This window comes from Carya illinoinensis, chromosome 3 (genome assembly GCF_018687715.1).
Source record: "Carya illinoinensis cultivar Pawnee chromosome 3, C.illinoinensisPawnee_v1, whole genome shotgun sequence".
Classification (NCBI taxonomy): domain Eukaryota; kingdom Viridiplantae; phylum Streptophyta; class Magnoliopsida; order Fagales; family Juglandaceae; genus Carya; species Carya illinoinensis.
The window spans coordinates 12808493-12823338 of NC_056754.1; the positions used below are offsets into that span (position 1 = coordinate 12808493).

The 14846-nt window shown below is 38.0% G+C and overlaps 1 protein-coding gene across 3 annotated transcripts in view; it reads right to left on the reverse strand.

Annotated features, from left to right (window-relative positions):
- LOC122303305 (twinkle homolog protein, chloroplastic/mitochondrial) overlaps positions 1 to 14846 on the reverse strand; it is a 39962-nt gene that overhangs the window by 8426 nt on the left and 16690 nt on the right. For all 3 annotated transcript variants that reach the window (XM_043115020.1, XM_043115021.1, XM_043115019.1), the window contains 3 exons: positions 3024 to 3085; positions 2229 to 2312; positions 1419 to 1550 (listed from right to left, as the gene is read on the reverse strand). In XM_043115020.1, the coding sequence (XP_042970954.1) occupies positions 1419 to 1550; positions 2229 to 2312; positions 3024 to 3085 (278 nt within the window). The remainder of the gene's footprint in view (positions 1 to 1418; positions 1551 to 2228; positions 2313 to 3023; positions 3086 to 14846) is intronic.

Below are 14846 nucleotides of genomic sequence, written 5' to 3' on the forward strand. Positions count from 1 at the left end.
TTTCTTCATTTGGACAGCAGGACTGAGTAAGATCTTGACTACGGATAATTTACAAAAGCGTTGGGTAATTATTACTGATTGGTGTTATAAGTGTAAGAAAGCTAGTGAGTCAGTGAATCATCTCTTGCTACACTGTGAGACAACCCGAGCCTTGTGGTACGAGGAGGGTTAAATTGGGTGATGCCGAATTCAGTGCTTGAAGTATTGGCCAGTTGGGCGATACCAGATGGCGATTCACAAATCAAATCTGTGTGGAAAATGGTCTCTACCTGCATTATGTGGTGTAATTGGCAAGAGCGCAACGCACAAACTTTTGAAGATAAGGAGCGGACAATAGAGGAGCTTCGTTCTTTATTTTTCAGTACTTTATTTTTGTGGACCTAAGCTATAGATTTTTATGGTTTGAATGTACATGATTTCCTTGCGTCTTCTATAGAGACCTAAATAGGTTCTTATCTCTTGTATACCATCTTGTGTACTGGGGCTATGCCTATTATTATTAATACTACGTTTACTTATCAAAAAAAAAGTTTTCATGATATTATTCTCTTTTTCCAGTTCTACATAAGGGTTTCGGGCCCATGGTATAATGGTTTAAACCTCATGATCTTCCACAAAAACAATAGCATTAAAGGCAAAATCAATCCGAGTTTTCCCTTACTAGCAAATAGCTGCTCCAGTTTTCGACTTTCACATATTGCATCCCTTGATTTTAAGAAACTTACATTTTAGTACCTCTCGTGCTAGTAAATGAATGGGAGAATTGCCATGTGATATCTCTATGCCATGTGTCACCTTTTGATTGGCTTTTATGATATTCCAATAGCTCCAATTGTAGCATTGACTAGTGCTTTGTATAACCCTAGACGTGGTTTGAGCTTTCCTTGGGTCGACACAAATGGTATCAAAGACAACCCCTAACCCGAAGTGTGAGACTTGAGCTATGCCACACAATGGAATGGTCTAGCGAGAACATTAGGGTTTGAGGGGATGATATTGTAATACCCCCGAATTGAGTATATAGGAGAATGGTGAAAGGGATCCCATGTAGGGAGAAGTTATTGCTCTTTATAATGATTCCAAGGGCTCCAATTGTAATATTAACTAGTCTTTTATGCTATATGCACATATATGACTTTGACTTTCTTTGAGTCGCTGCATAATTAAATATTAGGCGACCACAATGTGTACCATTCAACAGATTGATTCTATTAAATGACCACACGTTTAAACTGGCAATGATTTCCGAAATAATGGACAACAAATTCACATGTATCCACACATTTTCGACTAGGATTTTGCATGGTTCACATTTACTAACTAGAGACATCAACATATAACAAGACCACAGAAAACCCTAAATTAAAATCAAATATAATTTTTTTTTTTTAAAAAAAAAAAAGAGTGAAAAGACTCACTGGCTTGTAGGACGCTGATGGTCGAGCTCGTTGTAGGGATCAATTACAAGGCCACGCACTCCATGTCTCAAAACTGCTGCTTTTGCAAGATCAAGAACCCAGGTAATACTTGGAAGGGAATCATTCTCACACCTGTAGCACAGCCCATAAAACAGCTAACACAAATTATAGTCATAACCTCATAGTCAATCATAGTCATAACCTCATAGGCAATAAATTTATCAGACCTCAGCATACAAAAGCATCAAAGGTTTTGCACAAGGGGGACTTTTTTTTATGACCATGCTTTTGTATGCTCAAGGGAGACTTTGTTAGGCAAAAAGTTTGTATTTTTTGAAAGATAGTAGGCTCATTCAATCATGCATGTCTAATAAAAAGCTTTCTAGAGGATCAGAATGCAAATGAAAATGTGAAACATATTCTGCATGAATCAAAGAGTGATTAAGGAGGATTTAAACTAGGTAGCATCAGGATAGTCACAGAGAGAAATCTCAAAAGACTAGCCCACCCAAACTTAGCAGGTCATGTTTCTTTATGTGTAGTTTCTCCTGTTCCAAATTATGTTGTCAGCCGATGCCCCCTTCAGTTCCCAGTAGAAATTTTCTCCCTCACAGAGAAACTGTTAATTTTTTAGACAATATATACCACAGTTTTTGGCATAACTGCCCCATGCAAAGCAGTTTTCAAGTCGACTGAACACCTTGACATCAAAACCACAATGACAAACTGATAATGACTCCTGGGACAGACAAGCTTTGTATTTTTTTCAGTTCCCTACTGCTGGAACATTGTAATGAAATTTCCCGTTACCTTATGAGATAAAATGTGTTGCTCAACCATTGCTTCCCTTGCTCTAACTCTTCAACAGTCATACGTTCAACAGATCCACCATAACTTCAGTTAGCCAAGAGAAAAAAATACAAAGTTAATGAATGAGGTATGCAATATATTTAACTAAAAAAGTCACATATAGACAAATCAAGTCTTTCTGACAACATATATATCATTTTCAGTAAAATCTACTGTCACAGTCAGATGTAAAGTAGATGCCAGTTACTTTCTTTTTTTGATAGGCAAAATACAAGCCAGTTAGTTAATATTAACAGAGTTACCCAAGTCTAAAGACCAAACGAACACGGACCATCACATATTCACTGTGCCTTCCCCATAAACAGGGAAAGACAGAAAAATAAATAACTAATCTACCACGACCACCTGCTCAACTAGTATTACCCCAAAGTTACGTAAAGTCGGAAAAGAAAAAAGAAAAAAGTAGATTGACTTCGATGAAAGCAATGAAAACAAAGAACTAATCAAACACAATCTACTGCTCAACTAATACCACCCCAAAGTAACAAAAATGTATGCAACAGATAAGAAAAAGAATGAGGATAAAATTCCCATTAATTCCTGTGCATCCTGAGTCGACAGATTGCAAGATGTGCACAGAAAAAGAAAATAATTTTTTTCCTCTGGTCTGAGAAGGTTACAGGTCCACTGGGAAGTATATGAATTTTAAGGGGAATCTTACTAGTACCAATTCAGAAATTGGTCTATAAGCCTCATCTTTGCAAGCAATAAAAAATGATATTAACCCTGACTCACCTTGCATTAAAGAAGGGCTTCTTTACGTGTTTCTCCAAAAGTTTCCTTGCATGTTCCCGAACCTATAAACCAATAAATGGTGAGGGATTGAGATGAAAAAGAATATAAAGAGGACCAAAGTGCAATAACGGGACAAGTATTAGAAGCTTTTTATAAGCAAATGTAAATTTTTTTAACAGGTAAATATAAATTTTTTTTTTTTTTTTGACAAGTAACGGGTAATATAAATATTATTGACGACAATAGGCATAATCCAAGTACACAGGTCATTATGAAGAGAAACAACTAGCTGGAACTATAAGGAAATTACGGAGTCCATTAAAATCTATTGTGATCAATGAAAGTAACAAAGTTCTGTAGAAGAATGTTTTGAGTTCATCCAATTTGCATTCACAACCTTCGAAATGTAATTGTTCTTTGCTTCTAGATACACCACGGTAGGTAAATAGGAGCCACCTTCTATACTGCTAATTTGTCTATTACCTTTTAAACCTCTTCAAATAGCAACAATATCTACTACCTTTGTAGGCATAGCCCATGCTATCGCTACAGAAATCATAACACACAGCACTAGCAATCTCACACTGGAGTAAGACATACCATTTTCCCTCCCTTTTGGCACATACAAAACCAACCCATAACAATAACGTGTTTCCTCAAATTATCCATGGTGAGAATCCTCCCTAAAGAAGCTGTCCAAACAAAGAAAGCAGCTTTTAGTTAGGGGTGGCAATTCATGTTTTCGGGTTGTGTTCGTATCGTGTCAAGTCACGAACATCCAACTATATAGGTCAACCGGAATCTGACCCGTTAAGATAAACGTGTCAAACTTTCAAACTCTAACCTAACCCATTTAGATAACAAGTCGTGTCATGTCATCCATTTTAACCCATTTAATAATTAATTAAAAATAGTTCAATACGACAAGACTCATTTAAACTCGTTTCATGTAAATGGGTTGGACTAAAATACATAAGTACCTATTTGACCTGATTAATATAATTTCACATAAAAGTTAGAATCTGTATTTATTTATTATTAGGCACAATATCTTTAAAAAAATAAGAATACCTACTAACAAAAAATATCAATATTTTTCAAATTTTAACATATAATAAAACAAATATTACAACACTACAATAACAAATATAAGCATAGGTCCAGAATTACAATCTCAACAATAAAAACATAAGCATACTGAAAAATACTAATATTACAATCCAACAATAATAAAATTATAATTTTGAAATAAAATATAAACAGGTCAAAACAAGTTGATTTTGAGTTAAGCGGGTTAAACCATTTATAAATCGTGTCTTAACAAGTCAACCCATTTGACCCAAACCCATTAACATCAAATCCAAACCCGCTAATTTCGTGTCGTGTTTGTATAAAGTTCACAAGTCGTGTCACATATTGCCCCCTACTTATAGTGGTGTCGTACTCTTCCATATATTCTTCCAAGGAAAGAAATTAGCATCCTGAATAGTTAGAGCTTGGTAGAAAGAACAAATAGCGAACTTCCCTTTCTCAAATGGATTCCAAAGAAGCTTGTCTACACCTTCAACCCTAATTTTCATAGAGTAAAATAGACTGAAAAAACATGTGAAGGCATCAACTTCCCAATCTTGGGCCACTCTGAAATATAGATATTCCATTGAGAATAGCCATTGGAGAGTACCATTAAATCAGCCACCAAAGCCTCTTGTATCCTCACAGTCCTATATACTTCTGGAAAAGCTTCCTGGAGAGCTCTCTCAATTCAAGTTTCACCACATCATAGGTCATGCCAAAACTTGATCCTAGTACCATTGCCAACGTCAAATCTTATGTATCTAGTGAAGACCACCCACCCTTTTCCAATACTTTTCTATAGCTTTCCATATATCCCTCTCCAATTGTTATCACCACAAGCATTTCCCAAGTAGAACCTGATTGAACAAAAGCAAATTTCAGATACCCAAACCTCCCACAGAAATCAGTGGGAGAACCCAAGGATCTTTAATCAATGCCTCACAATCGTTTACCCAAGTGGAGAACCCTTGTACAAAATACAAGGTCACATTTAGCAACTTACAAGTACAGAATCTGACCACTCAAGGAGCGAAAAGTACAGAGTATGACCATAATCCCCCATAAAAAAGGTAACGTACGATGCATTTCTTCCTGGGAAGCATATTCTTATGCCACTCCCTCAATCTTTTTTTTTTTTTTTTAAGTAAGAAAGACAATTTTATTCATCGAATGAAATAGATGAAGCCCATGTACACAAGAGGTATACAAAAGAAAACACTGGAGTACATTCCATGAAGTAGAAAGCGACAACAAAAAATCATGAACTGATGCTGCATTAATCACTAGAGCAGAAAACCATTGCAATAAAGAGTACACAAAAAATCCCGAATTCCCTCCAAGGTGCACTCCTTATCGTTAAAACACCGGTAGTTCCTTTCCCACCAAATGCACCACATAAGACACAAAGGAACCATCTTCCACACAGCAGCCACTTGAGAGCAACCATATAGCCCGTTCCAACATGCAAGAAGATCCACTACTCTCAAAGGCATCACCCAAGCCAACTCAACTCTACTAAAAACTCCATCCCACAAAGCCTTTGCCACCTCGCAATGCAAAAGTAAATGATCCACAAATTCCCCATGCTTCTTACACATGAAACACCACTCCATAACAATAAAGCCACACTTCCTCAAATTATCCATCATCAATATATTCTAAATCAATGCTGGCCATATAAAAAAAAAAAGGACTTTGGAAGAGACATGAGACCTCCAAAAACGCTTCTAAGGAAAAGGAGGACAATGATGAACAGTCAACACCTTATAATACAACCAAACTGAAAACTTTTTACTTCCAGTAGGCTTCCACAACATTCTATCCCTCTCATTACCCCCAATACCCAGGGAATATAAGAGGCTGAAAAGGTCTGAAACATCATCACGTTCCCAATCATGTACAGCTCTATTACAGCAAACACCCCACTGCAAGGATACACTAGAACAGACTAACAAATCAGAAACAGATGCATGCCAATCAGAAACTATACGGAAAATAGCCGGGATCACCCTATGAAGGGCCTGATCACCACACCAATCATCGAACCAAAAACGAATCCTAGAACCCTCTCCAACAACATAGTTAACATGTTTAACAAAGCTCTTGCACCCCTTCCTAATAAACTTCCAAAGACTCGCACCAAAACCCCAACTCCCCCCATGAGTTAACGATTTTCTCTCTCTTAAAGATTTTCTCTCCGTACATTTATCTCTCCTTACATCTTTTTCTTTCGATTACGTTCTCGATGGTTTGATCTTGCAAGAGTTCTACGCTCTGGGAAGAAAATGGGCCAATTGAAAACGTTGTTGGTTGAACATAAAACCTTTGAGGTGTCCAAGGAAGGGAGATGGGTGACCATTTCTGAGAGAGGTTGGAAGTTTGTGAAAAATATGAGGTTGGAGCTAGCCACAGTCCGTTGGTTTACCAAAGTGTTAGAAGTTTGCGTGAACATTGGGAGAAATGAATACTATGCAGGACATCGGGAAGGAGATAGGGGTTTTATTGCATAGAGATGTTCGAACCCACATGGTGTGTTCATGGTGCTAGTAGAGTATTTTTTTTTTTTTGGGGGGGGGGGGGGGGGGTGGTTCGGCATCAAAATAGTATTTTCATTCTGAAAGACTCAGATGGAATGGGGTGGTGTAAACTTGGGGATGCGCTGAGGGAGGTTGGTCGCAACGGTGGGTCCTCCTGTCTCAAACCACGAGAACTATGGAAAAATCCACATCGATTTCCATTAACTAACATTGAAAACCGAGCAGTAGAGACACAATGTGTAATCCACGCACAGCCTTTCCCAAAACCACATCTCCAAAGTATATAGAAAAGGAAATCTCAATTCACATGATCATACGTCTTTTCCATATCAAGCTTACAAAGAAAACCAGGAAAACCATCCCTCAATCAACTGTCTAAGCATTCATTGGCAACCAGAACAGAATCAAGCATTTGCCTACCTCGTACAAAAGCATTTTGGGGCTTAAAGATAATTTGCTCCATTACCGTACTGATACGATTAGCAAGCACCTTCGAAATTATCTTATAAACCTCACTTACAAGGTTCATAGGACGAAAATCCTTAAAACTTAGAAACCCAAATTTCTTAGGAAGGTGACATTATGAGATTTTTCAAACTTTTGAAAGGAAAAGGATTCCTGAAAGCATCACATCTTCTTTCACAACATCACAACAAGCTTAAAAAAGGGCCATAGAAAAGCCATCCGGGCCAGGGACTTTATCTTTAACCATCCCACTAACAACCTAATAAACCTCATTTTCATCAAACGGTCTCTCCAACCAGCTCGCAACAATAGGATCTAGAGAATCAAAGACCAAACCATCATGATTAGATCTACAAGTCAAGATTAAGGTTGGATTTGGGTGTTAAGAAGTGTTGATGTATGTTGTGAATAGTAATAAAAAAATAAGTGAAAAGTAATAATAGAATATTGAATAGTAGTAAAAAGTAAGTGAAAAATAATAATAAAGTAATAAATAGTAATGGAGTATGTTGAGAAGTGTCGAGGTACTCTCAACACCCAAACACACCCTAAGTCTCCAAGCATCTGGTTCAGTTAAAAGAGCTTCACAAAACTACACAATATGATCCTAAATCTTGGGAGGGGATGAAAACAAACTGTTATCAGAGTGAAGCGACTCAATGGCATTACTACGCCTATGGCCATTCTATGAAAAAATTTAGTGCATTATCTCCCTCTTTCAACCAAAGAGCCCTTGACTTTTGCCTCCAAGATATCTCTTCCATCAACAAAATCCTCTTGAGCTCGATCACCACTTCTTTTTTCCTCAACAATGCCCTCCTCAGACAAAACCTTATTCTCTACCCTAACCTCCAAAACATGCAGCTCCTCCAAAAGGGAACTCTTCTAGTTGTCAATATTCCCAAAAACCTTAGTGTTCCACTTCTTTAAATCAAGCTTCAAGACTTTAAATTTACCTGTAAGAATAAAACTGGCGGTTTCTAAGAATTGATAAGAATACCACCAACACTTAACCCTATCTAAAAAACCCATCAGCTCCTGACCACATATTTTCAAATTTAAAATATCGTTGACCCCATGCATACCACCCCAATTAAGCAAAACAAGGAAATGATCTAAACAAACATGAGAAGTCTCTTCTGGCATAACTCTAGGTAGTGAACCTCCCAAGATGGAGATACAAGAAATCTATCCAGTCTCGACCAATCCCTACTGTTGGATCAAGTGAATGCACCCCCTACAAGGGGAAGATACAAAAGATCCATATAAAAAATAATCTCCAAAAGTTCCTACATTGTCAAAGACACGCCAGGTTCTCCCAAACGCTCACTAGGGAACTGAATAATGTTGAAGTCTCAACACATACACCATGGCATATCACACAGATAATACAAACCCGCCAATTCCTCCCACAAGAGAGACCTTTCCCTGTCCAAATTTGGCCCATAATCTCCCGTAAAAGCCCACATCCACTCATCCTCAACATTTTTAAAAGAACACGCCACAGAAAAATTCTCAACACTCTCCTCCACCAACTCCACCACCCTATTGTCCCAAATCAAAAGAACAACACCTAAAGCTCCCAAAGATGCCAAATAAGCCCAAACCATGAAAGAACACCCCCACAAACTACGAATTATACCTCGATCAGTAAAACGTAGCTTAGTTTTTTGTAGACAAATGATATCAACCTTCCAACTACGAAGAAGAGACCAAATACAAAGACTCTTGTTGGAGTCATTGATCCCCCTAACATTCCAAGAGAGGATTTTAGGCTTCGAGGGAAAAATGAGACGCCCTCCTTTCAGCCTATCCCTCCTAACACTTCCCTCCTTAGTATCATAATTAATGGATCATTTTAATCTTCTTAGTTTCCTTTCCTTCTTAGAGGCTAACTTCAAAGCCAAGGAACAACCAGCTTCAATTGCAACAAGAAGAGCCTTATATTGCTCTTCAAAACCGTCACAAGATAACCCCACACAAGCCTGTAATTCCTCTACCTTTTTTAATACCCAATCTGAGGCAATTCTAGTTGGAGATTGAGGCAGGAGAGTGCGTAAGGGGGTCGTGCCAACCACATTCTCATCAAAGCATTCCCCCTCACATAAAACCAACTGTAAATTGGACTCATCCAAATCCCCTTCAAGTGATACATCCATTTGCAAATCTCCATAAATTGACAAAACTAAACTATTATCCAGCTCAAGTTGCTAAAAAACATCCACTCAAAAAACAAGCTTAAGCAATAGAGGTACCGATTCCAGAAGATGCAAACCTCTGGCCATGGAGCCAGTCTCCAGAGACAAACGGGTTAAACTCTCCTTCATTCGTGATCTCCCTTTCTACGTTTTGTAACACAATTTCACCCTCTTCCACTTCTAGAAACATTTTCATTTCCAACAAACCACCTGGAGAGTCGCCGGTGACTGTCAAAGTAGTCTGCGCCAATTCCGACAACATCGGAGCAAGTTTCAACACCAATGTGCTTGTAGAGGAAGTCAAAACCGATATTCCTAAGACACCAACATCACTCTTCACCCTCCACACCCGTTTCAGGCTTTTAACCAAGCCCGGCCCATCCACTTTATATTCTCAAATCTTATTACCATTATCTCACCCAACTCCACCTTTTTCTTTATGTCATCCAGCCCAGAGGAAAGAGCCCACCAGCTTAGGCAGCCCACTCTTACCCCTCTTATCATTAAAAACCGACCCAATCCCATTAAAATTCTAAGACACATGTCCACCTTCTTTAGCAAAATCTCGAACCTCTCTTTCCACCCAAGAACTTCAGCCAGTGCAAGATCCGTGACCCCTCAACTTCTCCAACTATTTGTAACACCTCAAAAGACCAACTGTCATCTCCACCAAAGGTACAAATATGCCAAAATTCACCTAGCATTCTTACTTCGCCATTTTTTCCTTCCATCATGGGCCATTCTTCCAAATGACAGCATCTCCTCCATTCTATATGCCGACATGTATGAACCTTCACGAGATGAGGAAACCCCTCTAGATGAAGAGTCTCTATGAACTTGTTCCCCTCTTCGACCCAAGATAGCATTATCACTATTTACCACTACTCTATTATCACAACCAGAAACAAAGGATTGAATGCCAACCATTTCTCGCATTTTATCCACAAACCAGCCTATCCACTCCCTTTCCAACCTTCTGGAATAATCATGATACCCTTCCCAGACCCAGTCCCATACTCAACCAATTTCACAAATCTACCACATGAGTTGGAGCAACGCTTCTTTTTTTTTTTATAGGTAATAAGAAAGCTTTATTAATAAAAGGTGGGCATAGCCCAGGTACACTGGATGTATACATGAGCATACACCTATTTAAGTACTAGAAACAGAAATAAGAAAATCATGGAAGCTTAGGCCATTAAAATCTAGAGCAATGGCCCAAAGAAATAAGGTCTTCCAGAAGAAACTCCGAAACTCTTCTGAGGATCGTTCATGATCCTCGAAAATTCTCTCGTTCCTTTCTCTCCAAATATACCAACAAATACAAATTGGAGCCATCCTCCACAAAGCTGCAATTTGCGGAGTCCCGGTAATTCCTCTCCAGCTTGCTATTAGCTCCACCACCCGACCTGGCATTACCCATGCTAATCCCATTCTGTTGAAGAAGTAGTTCCATATCTCACTTGCGAACTTGCAGTGTAGGAGTAGGTGGTCAACTGTCTCACTATTTTTTCTACACAAACAGCACAATTCCACAATTGTGAGGCCACGTCTTCTAAGATGGTCAGTGGTCAAAATCTTCCCTAGTGCTGTTGTCCACACAAAGAATGCAGCCTTGGTGGGTACTTTACTTCTCCAGATATTCTTCCACAGAAACTTGGGCCTTTGTTGCATGGTATTGGCTGCGTAGAAGGACCGTACTGAGAATTTCCCCTTTTTATTAGGACACCATACCATCTCATCTTCATTTCTGACAACAATGGGCACACTATACAGTAGATTCATAAATTCCATCAAGTCATTTACTTCCCAATCATTTGCATCCCTGATAAGGCTAATGTTCCACTCCTGTGTGTCTTGATTGATCACCATCAAATCAGCCACTCTAGCTACTTTTTCCCGTGCAATAGCAAAGATTGTGGGGTAGGCATCTTTTAGAGTCATATCTCCCACCCACCTATCCATCCAAAATCTGATCCTACTACCATCCCCCAAGCACAACCGGGTATTACACTGGAAAGAACCCCATCCTTCCTTATATACTTCCATAGCCCCACTCCATAAGTCCCCCTTCCCTCTTTTGAACACCAACCCCCACATTCGCTGCCAAACTTTATGTCAATCACTCCTTTCCATAATGCTTCTCTCTCAAAATTATACCTCCACAACCATTTGCCCAATAGTGCCAAATTAAAAACCCTTTGTAACATACAAACCTAGAATTTAGGTTAATTCAGTTAGAAATTATTTAGTTATGTTCTGATTATATTTATTCTTTTTATTAATTACTTATTTATTTATCTTCAGATGCTTATAACTATCTATTTGTTAAATAAGATAATGAACCAGATTAATTAGTTTTTTAAGGTGGTTTCCTTTTATCTTGTATTCTCTGTTATTATCGGATAGGTTTAAAAATTTTTGAAAAGATTCTAAGATCAAAACCAAATCAGATCTAGCTAATCCCCTGAAAACTCTAGCTAATCTCCTGAAAACTCACGTAAAACCCTTTCCCTCACCTTTATAAAATCTCACCAGACCCTCAGAATAATTTTTTCAGAAATTTTAGTTGACAAAGAGGGAAAAGAAAAGGATAGCACTCGTGCAGCCCCTTCTTTTCTTTTACCCAGCCACCTCATCAGAGCACCTTCAGATCTGCACAGACACTGCCAGTCAACCACTTCGTTGAACACCCCACTACCTGGTAAGCCACTGCAGTCTGCCACCTTTTTCTCTCTCTCTTGTCACACGTTACCTTTCCTTAGCAAGCCTTAGATCCCATCGCTGGCCTGCTTTCCCCAGCAAATGATTATTTGCTTTGTTCATATCCTTTTATTTCTTTTAATTTACTGAAAAGCACATGCAAGTTTTGGTTATTACACAAATGCCCTTCAACCCACTGCACCTAACCTTTCCGTAAATTGCCTCATAAAGGAACTTTTGGTGAAGTTACCTCTTTACCCTCTAGTAACTAGGCAGACTTTATATTTTAAACCTGATCATATACGTGGGCTATTTTTTCCTTGTGGGCTGGGCTTGAGGTTTATTAGACATGTTTCATTAATATGGACTTTTGTTTTAAATTGGGCTTGATTCTAGTATATTTCAGAAACTTGTTTTAATTGATAAGTGAGTTGATTTCTTGTGGGCTTGATTATTTTATTGGGCTGGTTGTATTTACAGAAACTGTTCTAGTAACCTTAAATGTTTTCTGTAATTGGGGCTGGCCTGAAACTTAAATCAGACCAAAGTTTCACTTAAATAAATATATTAGTCTTAGACTCATTCTTTTATACAATATATTGAAGGGCTTTTAAGCATATTTTAAAGAATTCTTTTATATTGTTTCAGCTTGTTATCTTAGCTAATATTTCAATTGACCTTTAACTAAGTTTTATAAAATTATTAAGATTATCATATGAGCTTTAAAATAATATTATTTTAGGTAATCTTTTTTATATTTGAATATTCATTATATTATCTCTATGGTAAGATTTTAAATAATTAGATTGCTACGACACGTTTTCTAGAAAGATTAGTAACGTCTAGTGCCTCGTATAGGTCACGAGCTACGATGTGAGATTTCGGAAGCAGCGCTAAGAGGTAAATCATATGGTCATATAAATGTATGTGTAATGTAAATATTATAATTGGGTATGATAATATGATATGGTTTTTATGGTTATCTACGTTGCGCTAAGAGCCAAGTCAAGGTTAGATCGCTTTCATGAACTTCTATGAATTATGATGATTTACATGAAAGTAAGCCTATATATATGTTATGCTTTTATGGATTGTTGATTGAGGGATTGAATGTTACTAAAATCACATGGAAGTCATGATATGATCTTATAATAATTTAAGATAGGTATTCTATGAATTAAAATAGCCAAATCATGCATGCTTCATTCATGTAGTGCTTAGACCATGTATGCCATGTATTGTTCATCCAATAACTTAAGACAAGCATGCCATTTAATAAATAGCCAGATCATGTATGCCATATTCATGTAGTTTTGAGATCATGCATGCCATGAAATGTCATAAAATGATTAAATCATGTTAGGCCATGTCATGCTATGCTATACCATGTACAAGAATATATCATTTTATGTCATGCTAGAAAAGTCTATGAAGTCCAAGAAAATTATCATGCATTAAGAAAGATAAACATTTTAAGGTAACACGGACCCAAGCGTGTTTACCATAGTTATGCTAAGAAGGTACCACGGACTCAAGCGTGGTTACCACAAGTTAAGTGAAACACGGACTCAAGCGTGTTTGACTCAATGTCATGCAAGTTAATTGAACATGGACTCAAGCGTGTTTCACTCCATGTCAAGTAAGATAAGTGAAACACGGACTCAAGCGTCTTTCACTCCACGTCAAGCAAGATAAGTGAAACACGGACTCAAGCGTGTTTCACTTCATGTTATGCAAGTTAAGTGAAACACGGACTCAAGCATGTTTCACTACATGACAAGTTAGGTGGTGCCATGGACTCAAGCGTGGTTCACCATGAAATAAGTATAATTCAAGATAAACAAGTTACTCATGCATTCACGCTTCATGTTTGCCATGATTATGAATGTTTCCGTTCATGTTAATCCATGAATGTTATATGAAAGTTATGATAAGGCTTTAGAAATCAAATTTATGCTAAGCTAGATAGTATTTTACAGTATGATGTATCCTTTACTGAGTATTCGACTCATTTTTGTTGTTTGTCTTTTTGTTTTCTTCTATGTTGATTGCCACAGATGGTGATTATGATGATGCAGAGCTGGATGGCCAGGAGTAGATTTAGTATAAGGACTTAGAGATGAATAAGTGTCATTTACACAAGAATTAAGTTTCTTTTATGTCATTTCAATAACTAGTCTTGTTTAAGATTAGCTCATGTTTTGCTTTATTCAGTTTCAAGTTTCAAGACTATTTATATCATTTCAGTTAAGTTTCTTTCAATAAATGAGGTATTTCAGAGTAATGAGTCTCTTTACCGGGCCTTTTATCATGTTTGTTAGTAACGTCTCTATCCTACGGGAACCGGGTGTTACACCCTTAAATCCCGAACCCCCAACCCACCATCTCTCAACGGAGTACATATCTTATCCCATCCCACCAAATGAAACTTAAATTCATCTCCTATCCCCCCCCCCCCCCCCCAATAAGAATTCTCGCTGAAGTTTCTCCAGTCTCTATGCAATGCTAGCAGGGAGTGGAAATAAAGATAGGTAGTATGTAGGAAGGTTAGATAGAGTGCTTTTAATCAAAGTAATCCGCCCCCCTTTTGAAAGATATACCTTTTTCCACCCAGCCAGCCTACGCTCGAATTTTTCCAGCACCCCCTCCCAAATAGATTTTGCTTTGAACGAAACCCCCAGTGGAAGGCCTAGATATTTCAAAGGCAAGGATGAGACCACACACCCCAAGATGTTAGCTAACCCACTAATGTTATTTACTCCCCCCACCGCAACCATCTCCGTTTTAGCAAGATTGATCTTCAACCCGGACACAGCTTCAAAGCAAATCAAAATGGCCTTCAGAGA